The following is a 27944-nucleotide window of genomic DNA, read 5'->3' as shown; positions in this document are numbered from 1 at the left end:
AATTTCTGTGAGGTTGTATATATATATGGTAATACTCTTCATGGGGAAGCTTTTCCTACATTCAATGCATATTCAGTTTCACTAAGGAATGAGCATGCTTATGTACATTTAGATCACTCTTCCTGTGAAAAACTTTTCCACCTACAGTACATACAGAGGGCTTCTCTCCTTTGTGAGTCATATTGCTCTTTATTGAAAAGCCTTTTCCACACTCACTACATAAGGGTTCTCTCCTGAATGAGTCCTTTGATGTATAACCAGATTGCTCTTCAGTGTAAAGCCTTTCCCACATTTACTGCATACATACGGCTTCTCTCCTGTATGAGTCCTTTGATGTGTGATCAATCGGTGATTTATTGCAAAGCCTTTTCCACATTCACTGCATACATATGGCTTCTCTCCTGAATGAGTCCTTTGATGTATAACCAGTTGGCTCTTCAGTGTAAAGCCTTTTTCACATCCAATGCATATATACGGCTTCTCTCCTGTATGAGTCCTTTGATGTATAATCAGTTGGCTCTTCAATGAAAAGCTTTTCCTACATTCACTGCATACATACGGCTTCTCTCCCGTATGAATCCTTTGATGTACAACCAGTCGGTGCTTCACTGCGAAGCCTTTCCCACATTCACTACATACATATGGCTTCTCTCCCATATGAGTTTTTTGATGTATAATTAGTTCACTCTTCACTGGAAAGCCTTTCTCACATTCAGTGCATACATATGGCTTTTCTCCTTTATGAATCCTTTGATGTCTAATCAGGTGAGTTTTCACTGTAAAGCCTTTCCCACAATCACTGCATACATATGGCTTCTCTCCTGTATGAGTCCTTTGATGTCTAATCAGGTGAGTTTTCACTGGAAAGCCTTTTCCACAATCACTGCATACATATGGCTTCTCTCCTGAATGAATCATTTGATGTCTAATCATATTCGTCTTCACTGAAAAGCCTTTTCCACATTCACTGCATACATACGGCTTCTCTTCGGAATGAGTCCTCTGATGTACAGTCAGTTTGCTCTTCTCTATAAACCCCTTTCCACATTCACTGCATATATGGGGCTTCTTTTCTGTATGAGTATGTTGATGCTCCAGCAGGTTGCTGTTCACTGGAAAGGTGTTTTTACATTTACTGCTTCCATAGGGTTCCTCTCCTCTGTGAGTTCGCTGATGACTGATGAGCTGATACCTATAAATGTAACCTTTCCCACATTCACTACATGTGTAAGATTCCTTTCCCACATCAGTTTTCTCATGTATATTCAACTGTGATTTATTGAAGGAGGTTTTCTTACATGTATTGCATTCATTCTGATCCAGTCTTGTTTGAATCCTCCGACTGGATTTTCTGGTGAAGGCTTTCCCACACAGACTACATCCATAAGTCTTCTCTCCACTATGGATTCTCTGATGATCAGTGAGCTGAGCCATCTTGATGAAGGCTTTCCCACATACAGTGCCTATGTGGGCTTTCTCTACATTTTGAGTTCTCTGTTGCTGAAGAACTTGGGACTTATTTTTAATGGATTTGGTACTGGGATGCATTCTAATTTCAGTGTAGAATAGTTCATGGTTATGATGTGGAATGGATGTCCCATCTCTGTTCAAGTGTTCAGAGTTCTTTAATTTAAAACTTCTGGTTTGGTTTTCAAAACTTAATTTTGATTTTAAAGGTTTATCAGATATCTCCAACATATCCCACTGTTGCTTCAATAGGGAATGGCTTTCTCTTTGATTAACAATACTAGCAAACACATCATGTTCACAGCATTCTTCTTCACTCTTCTCAATGACTGGACTTTGGAAAAAACTCCCCAAAGGCACATTAACTTTCTTGATTTCTAAGAGAGAAGAGAACAGTAAATCATCTTACAATCTTTCATAATCTTAGTTTGAAATAAAAATTTTTTATGAAATCCCTTTCTGTAAAGTAACTCTTTAGTGATAACCCTATGGTTTTAGAAATAAGAAATATATTTGGAGTTCTCCAGATTCTACATACTGAGCCTGTATAACTCTTGTAGTTTCTAACATAATAAAAGCATATTTTGTTTTTTAAAAATACTGTCATTTTCTTTTCCTTCAGTTATTTCTTTTTAAAGTGGGTCAAATGGAGATAATGAGGCAGATTCCTACATGTGCTCTAAGATCTACTTGGCAACCCCATCTGAATCCGATGCTAAAGCAATGAACTATTTTTGCACCTGAGGAAAATGCACACTGACAAACCAAGGCATCCTCAACTCCTATGGCCCTGCTGGAACCAAGCCAGCCACTGCCTGTGAAAGGGAAAGAGAGAGAGAAAGAATAGAGGATGGGAAAGAAAATCAAACAGTTGCTTCTCTAGTGTGCTCTGACCAGGAATCGAATTTGGGAAATTCATATGCTAGGCTGACACTCTATCCACTGAGCCACCAGCCAAAGCCAAAAAAAATATCTTTAGATAACTGCTGAGTTTATGCTAGTGAAGTGACTTATTACAGGATTTGTAAATAGCCTCAGGATGAAGTTAGAGAAAAAAATGCCTTTATGAGGCTTTTCTCTTGCTTGGAAAATGTGGCCACCTCATTTGTTCACAAATTCTATAAACAGCCACAAGATCCTAAAAAATCACACAGGTAGACCAATTAGAGGCAGTCAAGTGGATTCCAAGGCTAAACATAGCACCAACCGGGTGCAAGCAGAATACAGAGTATGCTAGTCTGACAAGAAGAAATGGGATTGCAGGATACAGAATGTCCAGACACTAGTCTTTGTACTGGGCTCGGGGAGGACAAGGTGAATTTTGTTCTTGCCACCGAGTTTGTAAAACCCTCATACTTTCAGAAGTGACAGGAGTATCTTTTATTCCGCATAAAGGAACACTTCAAAAAAGGCTGAGTGTATGTTAATCAGGAGACTAAGCACAGGGTTCCTACATGGCCTCAGGACGCAGGTAGTTATCACAACGACCAAGTAAGTGAAAGGTTTACCTTCAGCCTCACCAACTGTTCTCTAGGAAAGAAGAGATGGCATAGAACTATAAGCTCTTTAAAAATGATTGTTCATATATGATCAGCTTCTAGGTGAGTTAACATATCTATGTCCCTGCTGTATGGTTCATCTTAGTTCCATGGGCGGAGAAGCGCCTATATTCAGGAAATCTTCAGACCTTACCCTATGTACCAATTCATCTGTCTTTTTAATAATAGAGTAAACATTAGTATTTCTCTGACTTCTGTAACCAGATCTAGAAAATTAATTGAATTCAAGGAAGGACTCATGAAAACCTCCAATTTATCCAACTGGTCAGAAGCACAGGTTATAATCTGGACACACAAATCGACATCAGTAGTGGAAGAAGTCTATTGGAACTGAACTCTTTCCTCACAGGTTCTGACACTAGTCCTAAATAGATAGTATCAGAATTGAATTAATTTGTAGGACACCCAGTTTAGTAACTACCTAGCAATAAAACTTGAAGCAAAGAAGTAAAGGTAATCAGTCTGTGAAAGATAGTAAAAGATGCAATGGATATGTAAACAGTGAAGAATATCAGGAAATATGAGTGTGGCAAAGTAAGTTTACAATGGCTCATATGGAGAAAAAATATAATAGGAATAATATGAAAATAACAATAATAATAAGAAAAACACTAGTTGGTTGGCTCAGTGTCACAGCATCAGCACAGTGTGTGAATGTCTTGAGTTCCATTCATGGTCAGGCCACACAGGAGAAATGCTCATCTGCTTCTCCACCCTTCCCCCTCTCCTTTCTGTCTCTCTTCCCCTCCCTCACCCATGGCTCCACTGGAGCAAGTTAGTCCCAGGCAGTGAGGCTGGCTCCATGCCTTCTGCTTCTGGCACTGAGAACAACTCAGGCAACTCCCCTGATGGGCAGAACATCACTCCCCTAGTGGACTTGCCATGTAGATTCTGGTTAGGGCACATGTGGCAGCCTGTCTCTGCCTCCCCTTCTTTCACTGTATATATATAAATAAAGAATAACTTGTTTATGTACATACAAGTGCAAACCTACTTTGGCGCCACCCTGTATTTAAAGAGAAGAAATGGTTTACTGATAGGCTCACTGAAAGAAGCAGGAAGAGAATAATGAAAGTGAGGACACAAGGATTTCTATAAAAATTATGTGGCTTGAAGCCCATGCCAGTTGGCTCAGGAGCAGCATGTGTAAGTCCTGGGTTCAATTCCTGGTTATGGAACTCAGGAGAAGCAACCATCTGCTTCTATACCCCTCCCCCTTCTCTATCTCACCAGTTGCCCAGTAATGAATCAACGGCCCCAAGCCACAGATAGCCTAAGCAACAGCCTCAGATGTGCAGAAAAATGCTCCATAAGCGGATTTTTGGGTCGATCCTGGTTTGAGCACATGCGGGAGTCTGTCTCTCTGCCTCTTCACCTCACTTAATAAAGAAGTTTTAAAAAATTATGTAGCTTGAGCCATTGGGTAGGTCAAATGACTATTAATGAAATGAGGAAGATTACTAAAGTCCAGAATATGTAAACTCTATAGTGCATTCTGAAACAAAGTTTAAGACAATTACTACATAGCCAAGTACAAACATGAAAAAACCAGTTCAAACTGACTCCTAAATAAGGTCTTATACCAGGAGTCGGGAACCTTTTTGGCTGAGAGAGCCATGAATGCCACATATTTTAAAATGTAATTCCATGAGAGCCATACAACGTCCCGTGTACATTACACATTATCCAATAAAAATTTGTTGTCCCGGAGGACAGCTGTGATTGGCTCCAACCAACCGCAACCATGAACATGAGCGGTAGGAAATGAATGGATTGTAATACATGAGAATGTTTTATATTTATTACGTTATTTTTTTTTTATTAAACATTTGTCTGCGAGCCAGATGCAGCCATCAAAAGAGCCACATCTGGCTCGTGAGCCATAGGTTTCTGACCACTTTCTTATACAAACAGCAGCATGGATCTCATTAACATATAGAAAGCAAAGTTACTAAATGAATTGTGTTCAAAATCATGTAGAATAAAAGGTGAAGGCACATGGTTCTGGAATTCAGTAAGGCAACCAAAGTGTACCAAACTCTGAGCAGTGTGATCAGGTGCACACTCGTAGAACCAGGTGTACAGAACAAATACATTGTTACTGGGCAACTGGTGAGATAGAGAAGAGGGAGAGGTGGAAAAGCAAATGGTTGCTTCTCCTGAGTGCCATAACCAGGAATTGAAACCAGGACTCATACGGCTGCTCAGCATCTGATTTCCAGGGAAGTATAAGACTGTGGAGATTTATTATATTCCAACCACATGCCATTCTTCTTTATTCTGTCAACACTGTAACTCTCCCAAAGCACTAATATCCAAGCTAGACAAAAGATCCTGAAAATTGCCTGACCAGGTGGCGCAGTGGACAGTGTGCCAGACTGGGATGCGGAGGACCCAGCTTCAAGACCTGAGGTCATCAGCTTGAGTGCGGGCTCATCTGGCTTGAGCAAAAAGCTCACCAGTTTGGACCCAAGGTCTCTGGCTCAGGCAAGGGGTTGCTCGGTCTGCTGTAGCCCCACGGTCAGGGCACATATGAGAAAGCAATCAATGAACAACTAGGTGTCACAACGAAAAACTGATGATTGATGCATCTCATCTCTCTCCATTCCTGTTTGTCTGACCTTATCTATCCCTCTCTCTGACTTTCTGTCTCTGTAAAAAAATTAAAAAAGATACTGAAATCAAGTCACAAACAGTCTCCCTGTAACATACTGTCCTTCCTATGTTCTTACATCAATAGGGTAGATGACATGCAGTAAAGTGCTAACTCAGCAGCCTGACCTACGGTGGAACAGTGGATAAAGCGTTGATCTAGAGTGCTGAGGTTGCACATTCGAAGCCCTGGGCTTGCCTGGTCAAGACACATACAGGAGTTGATGCTTCCTGCTACTCCCCGCTTCTCTCTTTCTTTCCTGTCTCTAAAATTAAAAAAAAAAAAAAAAGCTTAAAAAAAAGTGCCTTTTAATACCTACAGTCTCCGGCAATACCAGGTAGTTTATGTGATCAATGTGATTCACGGTGGCTATTTGTGTGGGCCTTTAGCTTTGGTCAAGACTAAAAATATTTTCACTTTGGGGGGCTAGAGATACCTGGTGTGTCGGGTTCCCTGATTGGCAATCCCTCACACCTGCTGTCAATCACCATTACTACAAGAAAAATCATAATTTTTTTAAGACAATAAAGATTTATTAGCTTTTTCCATGGGACAGGATTGCAAAACTGTGTGAAGATGTCAGCCATCCTGTGAGCTCATCCGGAGCTGGGGACCTCTTCCAGCTCACAAGTCGGCAGAACAGACTTGCTGTAGTTGTGGGACTGACGCCCTAAACTACCACAGTCAGCCTGCTGATAGGTGTTCTGTCCGCTACAGGGCAGTCTGCTTTAAGGCTAACAGGAGAGCACCTCTGCCGTTTCAGCTTCTTCTCTCTTTAGACACTTTGAAAAGGCTCCCGTGATTAGGTCAGGCAATTCAGCACTTTTCATGTGACGCCTGAATTTTTTCCTGTGCCACAATAGCTTTGAAAACTTTCATCTGTATTGTTTTACTGTCACAATTTGTAACCATGAGAATAACAGTACACTCCCCTGCCTGACTGGGGGTAACACAATAAATAGAGCGTCGACCTGAAGACCCAAACTCGAATCCCCAAGGTGCTGGCCTGACTGCGGGCTCATCAGAGGGCTTGAGCACCGACTCAACAGCTGACTGTGGGGTCATCAACATAATTCTAAGGTTGCTGGTTGAGCAAGAGGTCGCTGGCTTGGCTTTAGCCCTTAATCAAGGCAAGTATGAGAAGCAATCAACAACTAAAGTGACACAACAATGAATGGATGCTTCTAATCTCTCTCCCTTTCTCTCCCTCTGTTACCCAGGGGAAAAAAAATAAACTTCCCTCCCTGATAAAGTCTACTTTACACTTTATAAGCAGAGTGGTCCAGTTTAAAAATTATGTAAGTCACGCCACTGCTTTAATCAAAAGTCCCTACTGGTCTCTCAACTCATGAAAGCAAGCTCTCACTGTTCACAGTGGCCAAGACATGGAAACAACCAAAAAGCCCTTCAATAGAAGACTGGATAAAGAAGATGTGGCACATATACACTATGGAATACTACTCAGCCATAAGAAATGATGACATCAGATCATTTACAGCAAAATGGTGGGATCTTGATAACATTATACGGAGTGAAATAAGTAAATCAGAAAAAAACAAGAACTACATGATTCCATACATTGGTGGAACATAAAAACGAGACTAAGAGACATGGACAAGAGTGTGGTGGTTACCAGGGGTGGGGGGAGGGAGGACATGGCAGGGAGGGATGGAGAGAGTTAGGGGGAGCGGGAGGGGCACAGAGAACTAGATAGAGGGTGGCGGAGGACAATCTGACTTTGGGCGAGGGGTATGCAACATAATTTAATGACAAAATAACCTAGACATGTTTTCTTTGAATATATGTACCCTGATTTATTAATGTCATCCCATTACCATTAATAAAAATTTATTAAAAAAAAAAAAAGAAAATGATACAGAAAAAAAAAAAAAAAAAAAAGCAAGCTCTCGGCCCTGGCCGGTCGGCTCAGCGGTGGAGCGTCGGCCTGGCGTGCGGGGGACCCGGGTTCGATTCCCAGCCAGGGCGCATGGGAGTAGGCACCCATTTGCTTCTCTGCCTCCCCCTCCTTCCTCTCTGTCTCTCTCTTCCCTTCCCGCAGCTGAGGCTCCATTGGAGCGGGGATGGCCCGGGCGCTGGGGATGGCTTCTTGGCCTCTGCCCCGGGCGCTGGAATGGCTCTGGTCGCGGCGGAGCGACGCCCCGGAGGGGCAGGGCGTCGCCCCCTGGTGGGCAGAGCGTCGCCCCTGGTGGGTGTGCCGGGTGGATCCCCGTCAGGCGCATGCGGGAGTCTGTCTGGCTGTCTCTCCCCGTTTCCAGCTTCAGAAAAATACAAAACAAACAAACAAACAAACAAAAAAATACAAAAAAAAAAAAAAGAAAGCAAGCTCTTAAAAGAACTAGAAAGGTGATGGGTGACATGTATCTTCAAACTTCCCACTGCCACCGCACTGTCCTTGTTGTCAGTATTTTCCATCATCCTCATCATTCAATAACCGGACAAACTTTTTAGAAGTTCCTCAAACACATTCCAGATTCAGCTCTTTGAACATCCGATGGTCTCATTTGGGAGAAACTCCTGGAAGCCGATTCACATCCCTCATCTCTGCTCAGAGGCACCTCATCAAAGAGCCACTCCCACTTCTGAAAGTGTTGTTCCAGGACGAACACCCACTGATCCACTGGATGGACTGTCTTCATACCAACTTTCACCAGATGATATTAGTATTGATTATACAGTATTTCTACTGGGGCCAAAAGTAATGTAAAGAGTAGGGATGTCTATTTCTTTACTAAATTTCTTACTGCTCAGGTAAAAAATATTAGGATATCAAAATACAAGTTTTTTATAATGTTTCGACTTATCAGACCTGGCCATTTAGCTCAGTGGTAGAGCATCAGCCCAGTGTGGAAGTACCAAGTTCAATTCCCGGTGCGGACACATAGGAGAAGTGCCCATCTGCTTCTCCACCCATCCACCTGTCCCTCTCACTTTGCGCTCTCTCTCTCTCTCTCTCTTTCAATCCCCTGCTACGGCCATGGCTCAATTGGAGTGAATTGGCCCAGGGTGCTGAGGGTGGCTCCAAGGCCTTCAACTCAGGCACTAAAAAAAGGCTCTGACTGTAACAGAGCAAGGGCCTCAGGTGGGCAGAGCATCAACCCCTAGTGGGCTTGCCTGGTGGATCCTAGTTGGGGGCGCATGTGTGTGTCTGTCTCTGCCTCCCCTCCTCTCATTAAACTAAAAAAAAAAAAATTCTTTATTGATAGTACATAGAGAGAAAAGAGTTAATGCAGAGCAAGAAGTATCAACAACAGTTGCTTCACTTGAGTTGTTCATTGCTTGCCACATGTTTCTTGATCCGGCAAGTCCAGAGCTTCGGACTCGCAACCTCTGCATTCTCCATCACTGCTCTATCCACTGAACCACCACAGGTCAGGCTGAAAGTGCAATTTTTTTAATAGACATTAGGCATTTTAGAGAGGAGAAGGAGAGACAGAGAAGGGGGAAGAGCAGGAAGCTTCAACTCGCACATGTGCCTTGACCAGTCAAACCCAGGGTTTACCAGCTGACAACCACAGTGTTCCTGGTGGGTGCTTTATCCAGTGCATCACTACAGGCAAGGCTCAAAATGCAAGTTTTGAAGATATAAAGCAATCACATCATGCAGGCAGAAATCACGGTTATGGAACATATTAAAGAGTCTTTCAGAACAGGACAAACTATCATGATGACAGCACATCATAAAGGTCAGTGCAGGACAAGCTGCCATTTCATATGACAGGAAACCAGAATAATTATCTGGCACTTAGTGTCATCACAATTTGATGGGAAGTTAATTTTATTGTAATGTTCTAACAATAAATAATAAATGCATCAACAACACAATTCCAATTTCTGCATAATAAAGAAAAATATCACACATAGGAGTAATTTAAGAAAGGCTAGCCTGATGAGGTGCTGGTGCAGTGCACAGAGTATCGAACTGGGATACAGAGGACCAAGGTTCGAAACCCTGAGATCACGGGCATGAGCACGAGCTCACCAGCTTCAGCACGAGGTCACTCGCTGAGCATGGGATCAGAGATGTAACCCATGGTAGCTGGTTGGAGCCCAAAAATTGCTGGCCTGAGCCCAAGGTCAATGGCTTGAGCAAGGGGTCACTCACTCTGCTAAAGACACCCCCTGCAGTCAAGTCACATATGAGAAAGGAATCAATGAACTAAGGAGACTAAGGGGCTGCACAAAAAATTGATGTTGCTCCTCTGTCTCCCTTCTTGTCTGTCTGTCCTTATCTGTCCCTCTCTGTCTTCTCTCTGTCTCGGTCACACAAACACACAAGATAAATAAATAAAGGCAAAAACGTATTATCCTAAAACTTACAAAATATTGTTCAAAGAAATCAATGACTAAACAAAAAAAATACACCCAATAACCCTGGATTAGTATGAAGAATATGTTGAAGACAAAATTACTATCCAATGAGATTGAGTCAAAGTAATCACTATCAAAACCCTAGCTGCTTAGTTTTGAAGAAATTTACAAGCTGATTTTAAAAATCAAATGGAAATTGAAAAATCCAGATGTCAGAATGATCTTTTTTGTTTTCTTTTTTTTTTCCTGAAGTGAGTAGCAGGGAGGCAGATAGATTCCTGCATTTGCTCAACCGGGATTCAACCAGCATGCCCACTAGGAGGCGATGTCTTGCCCATCGGCAGCGTTGTTCCGTTGCCACTTGAGCCATTCTACTGCCTGAGCTGTGGCCATAGAGCCATCCTCAGCACCTAGGCACACTTATCTCCAATGGAGCCTTGGGTGCGGGAGGGAAAGAGAGAAATAAGAGAGAACAAAGAGGGGGAAGGGTGGAGAAGCAGGTGGGTGCTTTTCCTGTGTGCCCTGGCTGGGAATCAAACCCGGTACCTCCTCACACTAGGCCGACACTCTACCTCTGAGTGCACTGGTCAGGTCCTCAAAATATTGAAAGAGAAGAACACACTTGGAGAATTCACTCTTTGCAATTTTGAAAGCTGCTAAAAAGCTATGGATATAAAAAAGCACCATGAAAACTTGTACACAAAAAATGTTACAAAATTGATTATAGTGATGATTACACAACTAAACTAAAAACAAATTAGCTATTCATTTAAGTGGCTAAATTGATTGGTATGTGAATTAAATCTAAAAAAACCATTAACTCTATGATGTAAAATCAGAAGCTTTAGGAAGACAAAGGCAGCGAAAACATCTATTCATGACGAAAATCTGATTTAGAAAACCTGGGAAGGATTGCACGTGAAGCACACATAGTTGGAACTAGTTTGAGCTGGAACTCATGCCGCATGTGCCCAAATTCTAAATTTTGGAAAGGATGGAATGAATGCGATTCTCGCTGTCAGAGAGAATGGGAAGTCAAAGGCCAGCTGCCATGACAACGAGTACAACGCACAGAAAGGAAGCTCACACTAGACAACAATGAGAGAGATGTCAGTATGCAAGTCCATTTCAAAGAATACAGTGTGTCTGTAAAGTCATGGTGCACTTTTGACCGGTCACAGAAAAACAACCAAAGGATGATAGAAATGTGAAATCTGCACCAAATAAAAGGAAAACTCTCCCAGTTTCATACTTATTCAGTGCAGTTCGTTGTGGGCTCACGCACAGACTTTTTAGGGCTCCTGAGGTAGCTATCCCGTATAGCCTCTACAGACTCATCACTGACTGATGTTCTACCAGAACGGGGTTTCTCCACCAAACTGCTGGTTTCCTTCAACTGCTTATCCCACTGAGTAATGTTATTCCTATGTGGTGGCGCTTCATTGTAAACGCGACGATATTCATGTTGCACTTTGAACACGGATTCGAATTTAGCGAGCCACAGAACACACTGAACTTTCCTCTGTACCGTCCACATCTCGACTCCGCTGTATACCCGGTGTTACGTCATCATCTGCGCATGCGCACATGCCACCACATCATCCTACAGAAACTGGGAGGGTTTTCCTTTGATTTGGTGCAGATTTCACGTTTCTATCATCTTTTGTTGCTTTCCTGTGACCGGTCAAAAGTGCACCATGACTTTACGGACACACTGTAGAAATAGGTTCAATGATGGGAACTGAGGAAACATTTAACAGTGATGAGAACTGAGTATAAAAAAAGCTGGAGAGAAAGGAGGTGAAGAATGACATAAATGGACGATGAAAACCAGGCTCTCATGGGGACACAGCTTCCAAGGTGTGGATAGATTTTATGGAAGAAAATCACTATTTCCATACAGGGCACGAAGGCTCAGTAGTAACAAAACTGTGACAAATTCATAGTTCTATCTTTCCAAAGGGGCCCAGAATGTGTAATTTCACAGAAAAAGAGGGGGTAACACAAGCTGAGACCCAGTGGGCATGGACAGAGAGTAAAATATGAGAATGCTAGGTACAAAAAAGTAAACAAACAAAAGTAAGATGTAGATTAAATAGGGGTCATTACTCAATGAGAAAAAAGGGGTATGTTTGCCTCTAAATTTCTAGAAATAAAAAAGGTTACCATAGGTGAAGGGGTGATTAGGCTTCTTTATCCAATGTTGCAGGTCTGATGTGTTCTGACTAGAATATGACTTCCTGCCATTAAGCCCCCCGACCCCCTGGGTGCGTGTCACCCACTCACCTGGACAGACTACATGCTGGGGTTCATCCCCTACTGTCCACGGTTCTTCCCCTCGCTCCAACTTGGAAAGCGCATCTGGTTTGCTGGATTGATATCCTGCTCAGAGGGAAAAATGACACAAGACTTAAACTTACTGAACTGGGCTGTGGTCTTTCAAGAGGAAGAATGTTAAATTTAAAGAAACAAACATGCTTCACATCTGTAACACGAAGTCTTTTGTCTCAGGAGGCAGAATGTAATGCCTTCTTGTCTGAGGTAATGGAAGGATCTGAGGTTCTACCTTTTCAGAGTAGTTATTCAGGAACAGTTAAGCATCTGAGGGGAAAAAGCCACTGACAGACACCTTCTAAGTGACACAGGGGAGCTGTCCTCACCCACTGACACCAGGTGGCTGTAGTTCTCCAACATCACGTCCCGGAACAGGTCCTTCTGATCAGGGTCCAGGAGACGCCACTCATCCCGGGTGAAGTCCACGGCCACATCGTGAAATGTCAGGCATTCCTGTAACAGCAGCGTGCTGGTTAATGGTGTGATGTGCTTTTGATGATGTAAATGATAGTTTTTCTCCCATCTTCACTTAATACAATACATCTATAAAGTGAAAGAACTTTGATTTTACACTGGTACCTTGAGATACGAACAGACCAACATACTTTTTTAAGATACGAGCTGCGACTCGATCCATATTTTTGTTCAAGATCTGAGTGAAATTCCAATACAAGTCATGATTGGGGAAGCTCCTGCTCGGTGGCGCGCTGGCATATGGGTCCGGTACTGGGAGCACAATACCAGCATCTCATTCTTTCTCATGTGTTACTCGCAGAATCAAGTCGAATCTCATGTGCTGTACTGGTTCGTGCATCATTTTTGCATTTTTACTAACTTTTTTGTGTGTGTTATCATGGGGCTGAAGAAAGTGAGTGTAAAGAATAGTGGTGAGAATAAGAGAATGATGTCGATAGAAGTAAAATAAATAATAAAAAAAAAAACATGAGTGAGGTGTACGAGTGATTGAACTGGCAAGGCTGTGAAATTAAAGACATGCTGGCAACGTGGGAGAAGCTTTCAACTTTCATTGAAAAGAAACACCCAGAAAAAGTTTCAATTGGTCGTGCTTCAGCACTTTTTACTGACACTTGTTTGTCACATTTCCGTAACATTTTAAAAGGCAGGCAAAAGCGAACTTCTTTGGATAGATTTTTATTCAAAAGTCCTGCAAGTGAAAGTGCCGAAAGTGCAGCCAAAAAGGCAAAAACCTTGCCTGACCTGTGGTGGCGCAGTGGATAAAGTGTCGACCTGGAACGCTGAGGTCGCCAGTTCAAAACCCTGGGCTTGCCTGGTCAAGGCACATATGGGAGTTGATGCTTCCTGTTCCTCCCCCCCTTCTTTCTCCCTCTACTCTCTCTAAAATGAATAAATAAAATCTTAAAAAAAAAAAAAAAAAAAAAAAGGCAAAAACTGGATGATTAAATGAAAAATATGTAATGTTAAGCTTAGGTTAAGTTTAAAGTTTAAAAAGTGCATTTTTTGCCTGACCAGGTGGTGGCGCAGTGGATAGAGCGTCGGACTGGGATGCGGAAGGACCCAGGTTCGAGACCCCGAGGTCGCCAGCTTGAGCGCGGGCTCATCTGGCTTGAGCAAAGAGCTCACCAGCTTGGACCCAAGGTCGCTGGCTCCAGCAGGGGGTTACTCAGTCTGCTGAAGGCCCATGGTCAAGGCACACGTGAGAAAGCAATCAATAAACAACTAAGAAGTCGCAACGCGCAACGAGGAACTGATGATTGATGCTTCTCATCTCTCTCCGTTCCTGTCTGTCTGTCCCTGTCTATCTCTGCCTCTGTAAAAAACAAAACAAAACAAAACAAAAAAAAAAAAAAAAAAAAAAAAAACAAAAAGTGCATTTTTTTACAATTAAGTTTTGTGATTTCATTTTAAGTAAAGAAAGTGCAGTTATAGTTTTGTTTAAAGTAAAGAAAATGCAGTTTTAGTTTACATTTAGTGTTAAGAAAGTGCAGTTTTAGTTTACATGTCTACACTGCCTGCATCCCTTCCTCCCTCCTGCTTCCTCCACCATTCACCTCCGTTAGCTGCACTCGTCTGTCTCAAAGGTATGAATACAATACTAATAACACCTTTTCCTTTTATTTTATATATTTTGTTATGCATTGGTAAAGTATACATGTGTGTTTTTAAATAAAAAATGTATTTTTTCATAATTTAGGATGGTTTGGGGATGTTTTACAGGACTGGAACAGATTAAATCTACTTTAGTCATTTTAAATGGGAGAAATTTGTTTGATATATTGGTTGACTGACTTACGAGCTCAGTTACAGAATGAATTATATCCGTATCTCAAGGTACCATCTTTATTATATACAGCTTAAGTGTCTGTTGCCGATAGCTTATTGGTTGCTTGCGTAACTGTACTAGCCAATGGGGTGAAGTTGCCACGGCATTCAAATAGTCCCGCCTTCTGGCATGCCACCTCACAAATTGAGGTTAAAGATTGGAGCAGTTATTACGCTGTTAAGAAATCTTAACACCAGAAGGGGTCTTTGCAATGGTACAAGACTAGAGGTTCTCCAATTGAGAAATAATGTCATAATAGCTAAGTCTTTGACTGGCTCCTCTAAAGGTGAAATACATGTCATTTCAAGAATTGATTTGGCTCCATCTCAAACAGGGTTGCCGTTTCAATTGAGATGTAGACAATTTCCTGTAAAACTTGCCTTTGCTATGACCATCAATAAGTCTCAGGGCCAAACGCTTAAGCGTGTTGGCATTTTTTTACCTGAGCCTGCATTTGGACACGGTCAACTTTATGTTGCCTGTTCAAGAGTTCGTGAAAGAACAGACGTAAAATTAAAAATAATTGATGGTCCTCTGCAAGGCGAGCTTAAAAATGATGGAAAGATCTACACAAGAAATGTTGTGTACAAAGAGATCTTTAACATGTGAATTAACATTTTATTATTTAAATCACCTTTATTTATTGAGCTAGCGGTGGCTCTTAAGAAATGTACCGCCAGTAGTTTCCTTCACTGCACTCTACTTTAAGCAATTAAGCAAGTAGAAGGGGGAAACCCCGTGGGCACTAAGCAAAGGGGCGTCCTCGCCGCCTGCTCTGGGTAATTCAGTTTGAATTAGCAGACACCTTTGCACAAATCATTTTAATTACAATTTATAATATCTAGAACAGCAGTCATTTCGTATGACCACCGGGCTTTCTAGTTGTATTATAAAAGTGAATAATCATATGCCTACTAAAATATAAGGTGGGGCAAAAGTAGATTTACATTTGAGCATAGGAATAATACAATCATAAGCAATCATACAAGAATAAACTGTTTTACATGTAATAAGAACTGTAAACCTACTTCAGCCTGACTGTAAAGTCTCAATTGTACATTCAGTCATCAATGCATTCATCTGATTACAAGATTTTGTAATGAATAGAAAAAATTCTACTGATATATTTCAGTACTTTTCAGATTAACTAAGGGTAATCTGAAATACATTATGAAGAAAATACAAATACATGATGAAGAAAAGAAAAAATAAAACAAACTCAAATGCCTACCCAGGCAGTGTCGCAGTGAGGAGATGTCAACCTGGGACCCGAGGACCCAGTTTTGAAAATCTCACCTCGCTGGTTTGAGCACCTTCGCTCACCAGCTCTGGTGTGGGGTCGTCGTCCTGTGTGTAAGATTATCAAGATAATCCAATGAGCCTAAAGGGCACTGGCTTAAAGCCCAAGGTCCCTGGCTTGAGCTCAAGATTGCTGACTTGAGCAGAAGGTATTTAGCTCAGATTAAGCCCCATCTCGTTGTCAAGGTAAGTAAGAGAAGCAATCAATGAACAACTAAAGTATCTCAACTACAACTGGATGCTTCTCAGTTCTTTCCCTTTCTATCTTTCTCCTTCCCTCTCTCCAAAAAAAATAAAAAATAAAAAAAAACCAAAGTCACCTGAGCAAAAATCATTTTCTTCAATTGTTGGAAAAAAGCTGGATATAGAGACGTTGTGTGTTGGCGTGTTGTAGGTCTGCTCTAAATTTCAGTGCAGAAAACCGTCTTCAGTGGGGTGAGTTGCCAGAGATGCTGACACCCAATTCTACGTCTTCCACTCCCCGTGATTCTATTGCTCCAAGGAGTCAGGACCTGTGGATTGAGGAGAAAATTCAGTGACTGGTACATTTTCTCTGGGCCCAGATGCACTCACCCTCACAGTGACCACAGTATCACTAGTGTCCCTTTACATAGTGAGGAGTCTCAGAACAATCACTCATAGAGAGATGACCACACAGAAGGAGAGGATCTGGTCACTATTTGCTTTAAACCGTGTGTGCTGGATTCCTCCACAAACGATTCTGCACGGCCCATGACTGCACCAATTTCAGGAAGAAAACAATGCACTGGGCACACCATCACCATCAACACTGTCTTTTTCTTCTATTATTATTATTTTTTTGAGAGAGAGCCAAGAGGGGAGAGACAAGAACATAGAGCAGCTCCTGTATGTACCCTGACTGCGGAATCAAACTGGCAACCGTTGCGCTCCATAATGGTGCTCCAATCAATTGACCTATGGGGTCAGGGCTTCTTTTAAGACGGAGAGAGTAAGGGAGAGAGAAAGAAGGTGGAAGGAAAGAATTCACTTTTCTATTTGGTCGTGCACTCACTGTTTGTTTCCTGTGTGTACCCTACCCAAGGATTCCATTGGCAACCTTTTCACTTTGTATCAAAACTCTTAACCAATTGAGCTAACCTGCCAGGGCCTGATTTTTTACTGATTCATTTGTGAAATAGAGAAAGAGAGAGATAGAGAGAGAAAGATTGGAGGAGAGAACCATAGATTTGATGTCACACCCACTTATGCATTCATTAGTTGACTCCAGTATGAGCCCTGAGCGAGGAGCAAACCCCAATCTTGTCATATCGGGAGGACAAGCATCGAATGAGTGCACAACCGACACGGAAAGACTAAGTGGAACCACAGGATGCTTCTGTGTCACTCGCTCTTTCCCTTCCACTTTCTCTCGAATCAATGGAAACATTTTTAAAAACCTCATCCAAATCCTAGCTGGTTAACTAAGTTGATTAAAGCGTCAGGGAGAGAAGCTGTGGTTGGGGGTTTCACTCCTGGTCAGAGCACGTACAAGCAACCAAGAACGCACAAATAAGTGGAATAAGAAAATGATGTGTGTTTCTATTTATCTCTTCTTCCTTTCTTCTCTAATTCAATAAATAAATTTTTAAAATTTTAAGATAATTTCTATTAAAAAACAGAAATATAAAAAAGTTGTTTCAATTTTTACTTACTGATATCAGTAAAAAGAGAGAAAACAAGAGAGAGATAAAAACATCATTCTGTTCCTGTGCGTGCTGTGACCAGGGATTGAACCAGAACCTCTGTGCTTCAGGTTAAGCTCTAACTAATCGAGCTAGCTGGCCAGGACTAGAGGGAAATTTTAACAGACTCAAATGAATGGAAAGTTGACGTGAACATACTTTAGAAATGAAAGTGTTGTAAAGATGTCATGTCTCCACCCTGGCTGGTGGAGCAGTGGATAGAGTGTCTCTCGGAAGCAGTCCTGTCACAAGCTCAGACCTGGAGTTGCCATCTCGATCCTCAGGTCACCAGATCAAGGCCCTGTAACAATACGTAACATAAGAGTCGCAATCAGTGGGTGCTCAACTAAGTGGCACAAGTTGATGCTTCTCTCTCTTTTCTCTCTTCCTCTCTCTGTCAAAATAAACAAACAAGCAAACAAATAAATAAAGCCTCCCAAATGCACAAAGTGAAATTTCAATGAAGATCCCACATTGGTAGTTATTTACACCTTTCAGAATAGTTGAAAGTCCCTATCAGTTAATGTGAGCTTTAAGTTACTTTAATTATAGCAGTACCGTAGACAAACCAGGTAAAGGCACAGAAGAAATGCCTGTGAATGGCAGAGAAAGACAAACACCATATGATCTCACTTATATGTGGAATCATGAAAAAGTGAACTGAGGAACTAAATAGAGGCAGAGGTGATGTCACAGGGAGCAGAGGGACAGCTGTCAGAGGGAAGGGGGATGAGGAAATGGGATCAGAGGTGAAGAAATTAGTGAAACTAATCACACATAATATAGATAACAGGACAGTAAACCACAAAGGGAAGGGGAGGGGGGTATTGGGGGACATGGGGGTGAGGATAAGGGAGTTATATGGAGTGGAACACTTGAATTCATGTTAACACAATAAATTAAAATAATTTTTTTTAAATGAAATGTCTGTGCACTTACTCATGCATAGATAGGGATGTGATGGCACAGGAAGTTCTGCAGAGAAAAGGGTAAGAATGGCTTTTTAAGCCTGACCAGGTGATTGCTCAGTGGACAGAGTAGCTTTAACTGAGAGGGGCTGGAGAGAGTGTTAACTACAGGCACCTGGGGCTGCTGCCCCCAGCATCTGCTGACAGGAGGGTTGGTGCCTCTAGTGTGCTCAGATCAGCACATCCTGGTCTATGGCCTTGGTCAGTGCCTTCCTGAAAAATAACAGCAGCATGAGGTATTTAAGAATAAGAAGAGGAATTCTATGGAGGATGACGTCAGAGTAATGGCGCGGTAGGAAGCGATACCAATAAATCTCCCCCAAAACTCAACAAGATCTTCAACCAGAAACAGAAAAACCTATCCTTGGAGCCTCCAGATGTTTCGCAATACACCCAAAGGTATGGTCGAGTGAAAAATTGGCTAAATATATAATCAAACCCCGAAGGAAATAGGGAGTAAAAAATGCTCCACCTTCCTCACTAACCTAAACAGGGCTGCTTTCACTGGGAACTGAGAATATAGACACTAAGGTGGGCAAAGGGGGTGAATAGAGCCAGGCCACGGTACAAACGGCCGAACCAGGCTGTGGCACAGAGATCCAAGCCAAGGAATAACTGTGCCTGTGGCAACCCAGGCATACAAGCTAACACTTGCGCCAAACCCAGACAAAGAAAGACAAGCGGGGCAGCCATTTTCCCTGATCTCCTGGTAGGTGCGTGCAGATAGTGGGCGAGAGATTCTTTCCAAAGCCCCGGGAGTGGGCGCCCGTGTTATCCCACAGAGAGGCAGAGTCAGGGGCCTTTGTGTGCAGAATCTCTGGGCCGCCCCAGCGCCCTGCAAAAGCCGTGCACAGGGAGGAAGCGAGAGCCAATTCCAATGCTGGAACTTTTCTGTGCGGGTGGGGGTTTCACTCTGAGGGTGAGGCGGCTGGCCTGATATCCTGGTCGGCGCGCACGGAGAGTGGGCAAGAGATTCCTCCCAGCACCTCAGCAGTGGGCGCCCGTGTTATCCCACAGAGGGGCAGAGTCAGGGGCCTTTGTGTGGGCCAAAAGCAGAATCTCGGGCCGCCCCAGCGCCCTGAAAAAGCCGCGCACGGGGAGGGAGCAAGAGCCAATTCCAACGCTGGAACTTTTCCATGCGGGTGGAGGTTTCACTCAGAGGGTGAGGCGGCCAGCCTAATATCCTGGTCTGCACGCACAGATAGTGAGCGAGAGATTCCTCCGAGTGCCTCGGCAGTGCGCGCCCGTGTTATCCCACAGAAGGGCAGAGTCAGGGGCCTTTATGTGGGCCAAAAGCAGAATCTCCAGGCCGCCCCAGCGCCCTGAGAAAGCCGTGCACGGGGAGGGAGCGAAAGCCAATTCCAACGCTGGAACTTTTCCTTGCGGGTAGGGGTTTCACTCAGAGGGTGAGACTTCTGGCCTGATATCCTGGTCTGCGCGTGCAGATAGTGAGCGAGAGTTTCCTCCAAGCACCCCGGGGAAGGGCGCCCGCCCGTGTTACCGGACAGAGTGGCAGAGCCAGAGGTCTTTGAGTGGGCGGAAGCCCCGCCTGATTATGCTAGCAGCTCTGACTGACTGGGCCTTACCCAGAGCCCTGTGCTGAGTGGGAATAGAGTGGGGAGTTGCCAGCTCTTTGAGCCTCTTACTATCCAGGCAGAGGCAGCAGCAACCCCATAGCTGGATTATCAGGCTACTAATTGAGGAAGGAAAGACTAGGAAAAAGGCTCCAGGAACACGGACTCTCTCACTGTCGGAGCCTATAAATGCTAATGAGCCTCGACTGCCAATGAGACTGAAGCACAATACATGACATCGCCATAAAGACTTATCAACTGCAAACCTCTACCTGAGCGTGCCAAAGGGGCAGAACCCGGGGTACAGAGTCACCGACCAGGAAGAGGGAGAGAAAAGAAAAAGCAAGAAGATAACCTCTCAAAATCAAGAATAATCCGCAGACTTTATAACCTATCCCATTTTATTATATTTGTTCGTTTGTTTATTATATTTGTTCGTATCTCATTCTTGATTTTTTTTTTCCTCCTCCAATTTGGTCGTTTAACTCTCTGCCGGTTTTACTCTCTCCTCTCCTTGAACTACACTACCCATAAGTGTTACATCTCCCATTATCTTTTCTTTCCTCTTCCTTTCTCTCTATGAGAGTTGCACTCCAAAACCCTTAACTCTCTCTCTCTCTCTCTCCTCTTTTTTCTTCTTTTAGTGGTTCCCTCTTTTTTATCTCTCTCTCTTTCTTTTCTCCCTCTATATTAGTTTCTTCCTTTCTCCTTTACGTCTCCTCTCATTCAAACCTCAATAACGAACAAATTATCTTATCTGGGACTCAAACTTATGTTTGTGGCATTTTGGGGGGGTTTTACTTCACCTTTTTAACTCACTAGCAGTGCTCCCATCCCTGGCTCTCCATTTTATCTAGTTCTTGTTCCACTAAATACAATAGTAACTTTTTCATTTGTCCCCCCATTTTCCTGTTTCCCTCTTATTCCTCTCATCATAACTCTTAGTCAACCAACACCTAAAAGTAAATCATTTTATTCTTGACCCAAATTTTTTCCTTATTTTCTTTTTTTGGGTCCATCCCCCCCCTTTTTTTTGCCCCTTTATTACTTCTCCCCAATTCAGGCCCTCCATTACAGGCATTGTTTGTTCTATTTAGTACAATATAATTCACAGCTCACCACTAGATTTTCTCAAGAAAGAGGGGAGAGGAAAGGAGAGGAAAAGAGGAGGGGGGGAATAATTTTCTTTTTTAAAATTTTTATTTTATTTTATTTTTCTTTATTTAATTATTAATTTTTTAAAAAAACAACTTCGATTTTTTTATTTTTTTAACTTTTTATTCTTTATTAAATCTCATTAATACTATCAACAAAACCACCCTCAGATGCCATTAAGGAAGAGAAAATCGAATATCATGGATACAAAAAAAAGAGAGGTAACACAGATAGATGAGGAAAAATCTATGGAGAAAAAATTTAATATATTGGAAACCTTGGAGTTAAATGACAGAGAATTTAAAATAGAAATCCTAAAAATACTCAGAGATATATAAGAAAACACAGAAAGGCAATTTAGGAAGCTCAGAAAACAACTCAATGAACACAAAGAATATATTTCCAAGGAAATTGAAACTACAAAAACAAATCAAACAGAGATGAAAAACTCAATTCACGAGCTGAAAAACGAGGTAACAAGCTTAGCTAATAGAACAGGTCAGATAGAAGGTAGGATTAGTGAAATAGAAGACAAGCAACTTGAGGCACAACAGAAAGAAGAAGAAAGAGACTCAAAAATTTTAAAAAATGAGGTAGCCCTACAGGAATTATCTGACTCCATCAAAAAGAATAACATAAGGCCTGACCAGGCGGTGGCGCAGTGGATAGAGCATCAGACTGGGATGCCGAGGACCCAGGTTCGAGACCCTGAGGTCACCAGCTTGAGCGTGGGCTCATCTAGTTTGAGCAAAAAGCTCACCAGCTTGGACCCAAGATTGCTGGCTCCAGCAAGGGGTTACTTGGTCTGCTGAAGGCCCACGGTCAAGGCATATATGAGAAAGCAATCAATGAACAACTAAGGTGTCGCAATGCACAACGAAAAACTGATGATTGATGCCTGACCTGTGGTGGCGCAGTGGGATAAAGCATAGATTTGGAACACTGAGGTCGCCGGTTCAAAACCCCAGGTTTACCTGGTCAAGGCACATATGGGAGTGGATGCTTCCTGCTCTTCCCCCTTCTCTCTCTCTCTCCTTCTTTCCCTCTCTCTCCTCTCTGAAAATTGAATAAAGTCTTTAAAAAAAAAAACAAGAAAAAAAAAACTGATGATTGATGCTTCTCATCTCTCTCCATTTCTGTCTCTGTCTATCTCTCTCTCTCTCTCTCTCTGTCTCTTTAAAAAAAAAAGAATAACATAAGAATAATAGGTATATCAGAGGGAGAAGAGAGAGAAAATGGAATGGAGAACATACTCAAACAAATAATAGATGAGAACTTCCCAAGCCTGTGGAAAGAACTAAAGCCTCAAATTCAAGAAGCAAACAGAACTCCGAGTTTTCTTAACCCCAACAAACCTACTCCAAGGCACATCATAATGAAATTGGCACAAACCAACGGCAAAGAAAAAATTCTCAAGGCAGCCAGGGAAAAGAAGAATACAACACATAAAGGAAGGCCTATTAGATTATCATCAGATTTCTCAACAGAAACTCTACAAGTTAGAAGAGAATGGACCCCAATATTTAAAGTCCTGAAAGAGAGGAACTTTCAGCCATGAATACTGTACCCATCAAAGCTATCCTTCAAATATGAAGGAGAAATAAAAACATTCACAGATACAGAAAAGATGAGGGAATTTATCATCAGAAAACCTCCACTCCAGGAAATACTAAAGGGGGTTCTCCAATCAGATACAAAAAAAAACAAAGCCACAAGTAAAAGCTCCAAGAAGAACACAATAAAACCAAATTAAACTGTGACAACAACAAAAAGAAAGGGGGGGAGAGAGGATGGAGATTAACAGTATCAAAGGACGATAGAGTGCAAAAGTACTCACAAAATAGTGCACTACAATGAACAGGGTAGGAACCCTTTTCATTACTTAAAGGTAACCACCATTGAAAAAACCACCACAGAAGCACATGATTTAAAAAAGATAGCAACAGAGGAAAGATGTATGGAATACAACCAAATAAAAACAAAAGATAGAAAAATGAAAGAGAAGGATCCAACAAGACACAAAACTAACAGTAAGAATAAGAAGAGGAAGCACATTGTGTCCCGCAGGAGTAGAAAGGCTTTTAGCAGTAGATGGTCAGATGTGTCTTAACATTCCAGTCTCTTTTTTCTCTTTTTCTCTTGGGGTGAACAGGGGCGCTCATCTCAATCATCTGTTTCCTGATTATTTGGGGTCTCAGAGCAGTCGTTTTTTTACCTGTTTACTTCCTCAGTCCTTTCTTACCCCTGCACAAAACTTCTGCACCTTACACTAACCTTCCTAACAATTCCGAAATAACTAGCTTCTAGAACAACTTTGTTTCTTTATTTTCCTTCAAAAAGTACCCCTGTACCTGCTAGGTTGGGGTCTAGGGCCCCTTACCAAAAATCTTCTACTAGCCAGGTTCAAGTGATCTGGCACCAGGGCAGTTCCTTAACTCTCCACCTGAGCAAAAGTGACTGATATTCCACCTCCCCTCACCACCCACACCCATGTCCGGGGTGGGGCAATTTCTTCATTAAGTGATTCCCCCGCCCCCACCCCTGCCTCAAAATTTTCCACCAAAATAAATTTTGCTATCCTTGTTCACTAACTCTATAAAAGTTAAATCTTCAGGCACACAAGGCTGATGCTATTTTGGACTCAGGCCATCTGTTCGCAGATGCATCAGTAAATTTCTTATACAACACATCATTCCTGACCTGTAGTGGAACTATAGATAGAGCATCAACCTGGAATGCTCAGGGCGCTGGTTTGAAGCCCCAGGCTTGCCCAGTCATGGCAATATAACAAGCAACTTACAAGTTGATGCTTCCCGCTCCTCCCCCCTGCTCTTCGCTCTCCCCCCCCCCCCCATCGCTAAAATAAATAAAATCTTGAAAAAAATGTCTGACCAGGCAGTCGCGCAATGGATACATCATCAGCCTGGGACACTGAGAACCCAGGTCCCAAACCTTGAGGTCAGTGCCTTGAGCATGGGATCATAAACATGAACCCATGTTTGCTAGGGGGAAAAAAAACCCTTCTCCAACAAACAGTCATTCAGTGGCCCCTCCAAAACAGAAAGGCAATCCGCAATTTTCAATCTGCCACCCTGAGGACAAACAGCGCAGCCTGGGCCCTGGCCGGCTGGCTCAGCAGTAGAGCGTCGGCCTGGCGTGCGGGGGACCGGGGTTCGATTCCCGGCCAGGGCACATAAGGAGAAGCACCCATTTGCTTCTCCACCCCCTCCTCTTTCCTCTCTGTCTCTCTTTTCCCCTCCCGCAGCCAAGGCTCCATTGGAGCAAGGATGGCCCGGGCGCTGGGGATGGCTCCTTGGCCTCTGCCCCAGGCGCTAGAGTGGCTCTAGTCGTGGCAGAGTGACATCGCCCCCTGGTGGGCAGAGCGTTGCCCCTGGTGGGCGTGCCGGGTGGATCCCGGTGGGGTGCATGCGGGAGTCTGTCTGACTGTCTCTCCCCATTTCCAGCTTCAGAAATTTAAAAAAAAAAAAGAGTAAACTAAAAAGTAACAAAGGTAACTAACATTATATTCAGGAATTACTTATTTAAAGTAATTCCACTGCATCCACTAAGCATATTTTCACTTATATAGCTAGAAAAAAGTGCATGTACCATGTAACTAAATTTATTTATTTTTTTTAGTGAGAAAGAGAAACAGATTGACAGTACAGAAAGGAAGGAAAGGAGATCGAACTGGGAAACACCAACTTCTACTTGCATCTTGGTTGTTCACTGACTCCTTTCTCCTATGTGACTTAAATAGGGAAGGCACATCTAGCCAAGCCAGTGGCCACTTCCTCAAGCCAGTGACCTTTGTACTCAAGCCCCATATTTTGAGGTTTTGAGCCTGCCTCCTCAGCCTCCCAGGTAGTAACTCTATCCACGATGCGCTACCTCGCGGTAAGGCTAAACTCATTTAATACACACTCAGTCACTAGCTGTGGGTTCCATGTTGGACATGGCCCTTCCCCCTCCCAAACACCACATGGCTGGCTGGCCAGCAACCATAAGACTGGCCAGCAACAAACATAGCCTGGTCCCCAGAAATTCCGAGGAAGTGTATGAGGGGAAATAAGATTTTCCCATATACAAGCCAGTGTTTTCTGCTGTCATTAGTGTGGCTTTCTCCTCCCTTGGGAGGTACAGAAAGAGGAGGGAGGGAGCTGCTTAGGGGTGGTTCTTGTTTGCCCCCAGGGCGCCAGCAGGCTTCACCAGTAACTGAGTAATAAACAGTTACATCTTCTTCCTCTGCGACTGGTGGTGTTTCCAGATTATCCAATTACCAGGTTGACATCCTGGCCTGGAACTACTACATTGCAATATGGATGGGAACTGAGCCCACCACGTTTGACTAAAAGACAGTGAGACTTAATTTATGCAGGCCATATGGGTCACCTGCCAGAGGGAATGACATTAAATAAAATGAACATTATGTCAGAAAATAAGAAAGTGTGTGGGTCAAGAAATTTTAAAGTGTCCATTGCTACATATTAAAAGCTGAGAGCAGGTGTTTGCAAATATTTTCTGCAAAGGAACAGATATATATTATATATTTGGCATTGAGGACCATAGGTCTAGGTTCAAAGGAATCAGTTCTGCCTTTGCAGCGCGAAAGTGTCAACCAAAACTGACCAATGGATTGGATCTACACTGCAGTTAGGCGACCCCTGCATGGAAGGTTAAAACACGGAGGGCATCTAACTGCTTGCCCTGGGCTTGACCGCTTTTTCGGAGGTTTTATCTAAGCTATATGTATCCCTAGCTAATAAAGGTATATCTGACCCAGAATGTATGTAGAAGAATTCTCACAGTAGCATTATTCATAACAGACCAAAGTGCAAACAACACAAGTTTAATTAACAGTAGGGAAACTGCCGTATCATCAAGCGGTGGAAGGCTATGGATTCCGTTCCGTCCCAAACGCAGAGGTTGTAACCTCATCCCAACCACCACCCTGGGGGCCTGGGCCTCCAAAGCTGCAGCCTCACGACACCGTCTGCTCCTCAGACACTGACCACACTCCCTTATTATTCCCACAGCGGGACCAGCCACCCTCACGTGAGGACCATCCCGAGTCCTTTAAACCCCGAACCTGACCCTGACACCACGATCATACTATATACCTCCAGCCGTTACATACAGTGTGACCCGCAGAGACCAGGATAGTCGGGACACGGTAGTTGCTGTCTACAGTGCCTTAGACGTTATATGACCCCAAAGCTACTCAAACTCAAGTCAGGCGGTCACCTGCTTCCTCCGAAATACCTGGGAGCTCCTTCCACACGACTCCTTGAATCCCCATCCTTCCAGGGTCCACACTGCACCACCTTCCACCCTGTGATGTCAGCACTCTTTGATGTGAGAGACAAATCTGCCACCGAACAAAATGTTTCTGTAAATTTAAAAGGACAAGAGTGCACTGTTTTATGCAGCCCACGTGCAAGTCTAAACTTTACACTTCCGCAATCTGACCGGGTTCTGGCTACGTCACCGAGATTGTTCGGCCGCCTACGGCGGCCGACGAGGATCTGAAAGATTGGTGGAAACGCCAGCGATTTTATTATTCCGTCAGAGACGGCATGTCCCCCGCCTTCTCGCTCCGCCAAGCAGCGTTGGAGGCCGCCAGGTGGGGAGACCTGACGCGGTCCCGAAGGAAAGCAGCCACATTGAAGCCTGGGTGGCTGAAAGGTGGGAAGATTCTCAAATTATCTCGTTTCTTGGTATTGGACTCTTGAGATAAGTGAGTGTATTTTTAGAGACTAGAGTTTCCAGAGAGAAAATAGCCAGGAAGCGAAAAGCATTCAGTGGGCTCGGAAAAAATGCCATATGGCCATAGAAGGCTTTTAAGTTGGTATTAAAAAAATTTTTTTTCATTAAATAATTGAAATGCTCAGGAGCTCAGGTGTTCGTATAACAGTCCACAATAAAATATAATAGAGAAACAGTTATACATCTTGTAATGGCAGGACAACGGGGAACTACCAGCGGAGATATTAATGCAGTAAGTGGGCTTTTTGTTGTTTTTTCCTTGAAGTGAGAATCAGGGAGGAAGAGAGACGAATGCTGCATGCGCCCGACCTGGATCCACCTGGCAAGCCCACTAGGGGGCGATGCTTGGTCCATCTGGGCTGCTGCTCTGTTGCATCCGGAGTCATTCTAGCGCCTGAGGCAAAGGTTATGGAGACATCCACAGCGCTGGGGCCCACATGATTCAATGGAGCCTGGGCCGCGGGAGGGGAAGAGAGAGACAGAGAGAAAGTAGAAGGTGAAGGGTCCATGGAGAAGCAGATGGACATTTCTTCTGTGTGCACTGGCCAAGAACTGAACCCGGGACATCCATAGATGGGCCGACGCTTTACTTCAGAGCCAACTGGCCAGGGCCAGTAAGTGGTTTTGTTTGTTTTTTAAAAATTTTTTTTATGGCCTGACCTGTGGTGGCGCAGTGGATAAAGCTTCAACCTGGAAATGCTGAGGTCGCCGGTTCGAAACCCTGCGCTTGCCTGGTCAAGGCACATATGGGAGTTGATGCTTCCAGCTCCTCCCCCCTGTCTCTCTCTCTCCTCTCTCTCTGTCTCTCTCTCTCCCTCTCTCTCTCCTCTCTAAA

At 43.3% G+C, this 27944-nt stretch overlaps 2 protein-coding genes across 2 annotated transcripts in view; both read right to left on the bottom strand.

Moving 5' to 3' along the window:
- The window catches only part of LOC136331998 (zinc finger protein 432-like), a 102310-nt gene that overhangs the window by 72737 nt on the left and 1629 nt on the right, over positions 1 to 27944 (bottom strand).
- LOC136331999 (zinc finger protein 615-like) lies at positions 51 to 26790 on the bottom strand. The gene is made up of 6 exons (XM_066271219.1): positions 26606 to 26790; positions 17806 to 17947; positions 16264 to 16455; positions 12669 to 12795; positions 12295 to 12390; positions 51 to 1844 (listed from the first exon to the last, which is right to left on the bottom strand). The coding sequence occupies exons 3-6, from the start codon at positions 16276 to 16278 to the stop codon at positions 190 to 192; spliced, it is 1893 nt and encodes a 630-aa protein (XP_066127316.1). The 5' UTR covers positions 16279 to 16455; positions 17806 to 17947; positions 26606 to 26790; the 3' UTR covers positions 51 to 189.

Source organism: Saccopteryx bilineata, chromosome 3 (assembly GCF_036850765.1).
Source record: "Saccopteryx bilineata isolate mSacBil1 chromosome 3, mSacBil1_pri_phased_curated, whole genome shotgun sequence".
NCBI classification, from domain to species: domain Eukaryota; kingdom Metazoa; phylum Chordata; class Mammalia; order Chiroptera; family Emballonuridae; genus Saccopteryx; species Saccopteryx bilineata.
Note: the sequence above shows the minus strand (reverse complement) of the source record. Positions and strands in the feature narration are given on the sequence as shown.

Coding starts and splice junctions, on each gene's coding strand:
- LOC136331999 (XM_066271219.1), bottom strand. Junction 12,391..12,668: donor CAGCCACCTGGTGTCAGTGG/GTGAGGACAGCT, acceptor CCCTCTGAGCAG/GATATCAATCCAGCAAACCA. Junction 1,845..12,294: donor CCAGCATGTAGTCTGTCCAG/GTGAGTGGGTGA, acceptor CTTCTCTCTTAG/AAATCAAGAAAGTTAATGTG.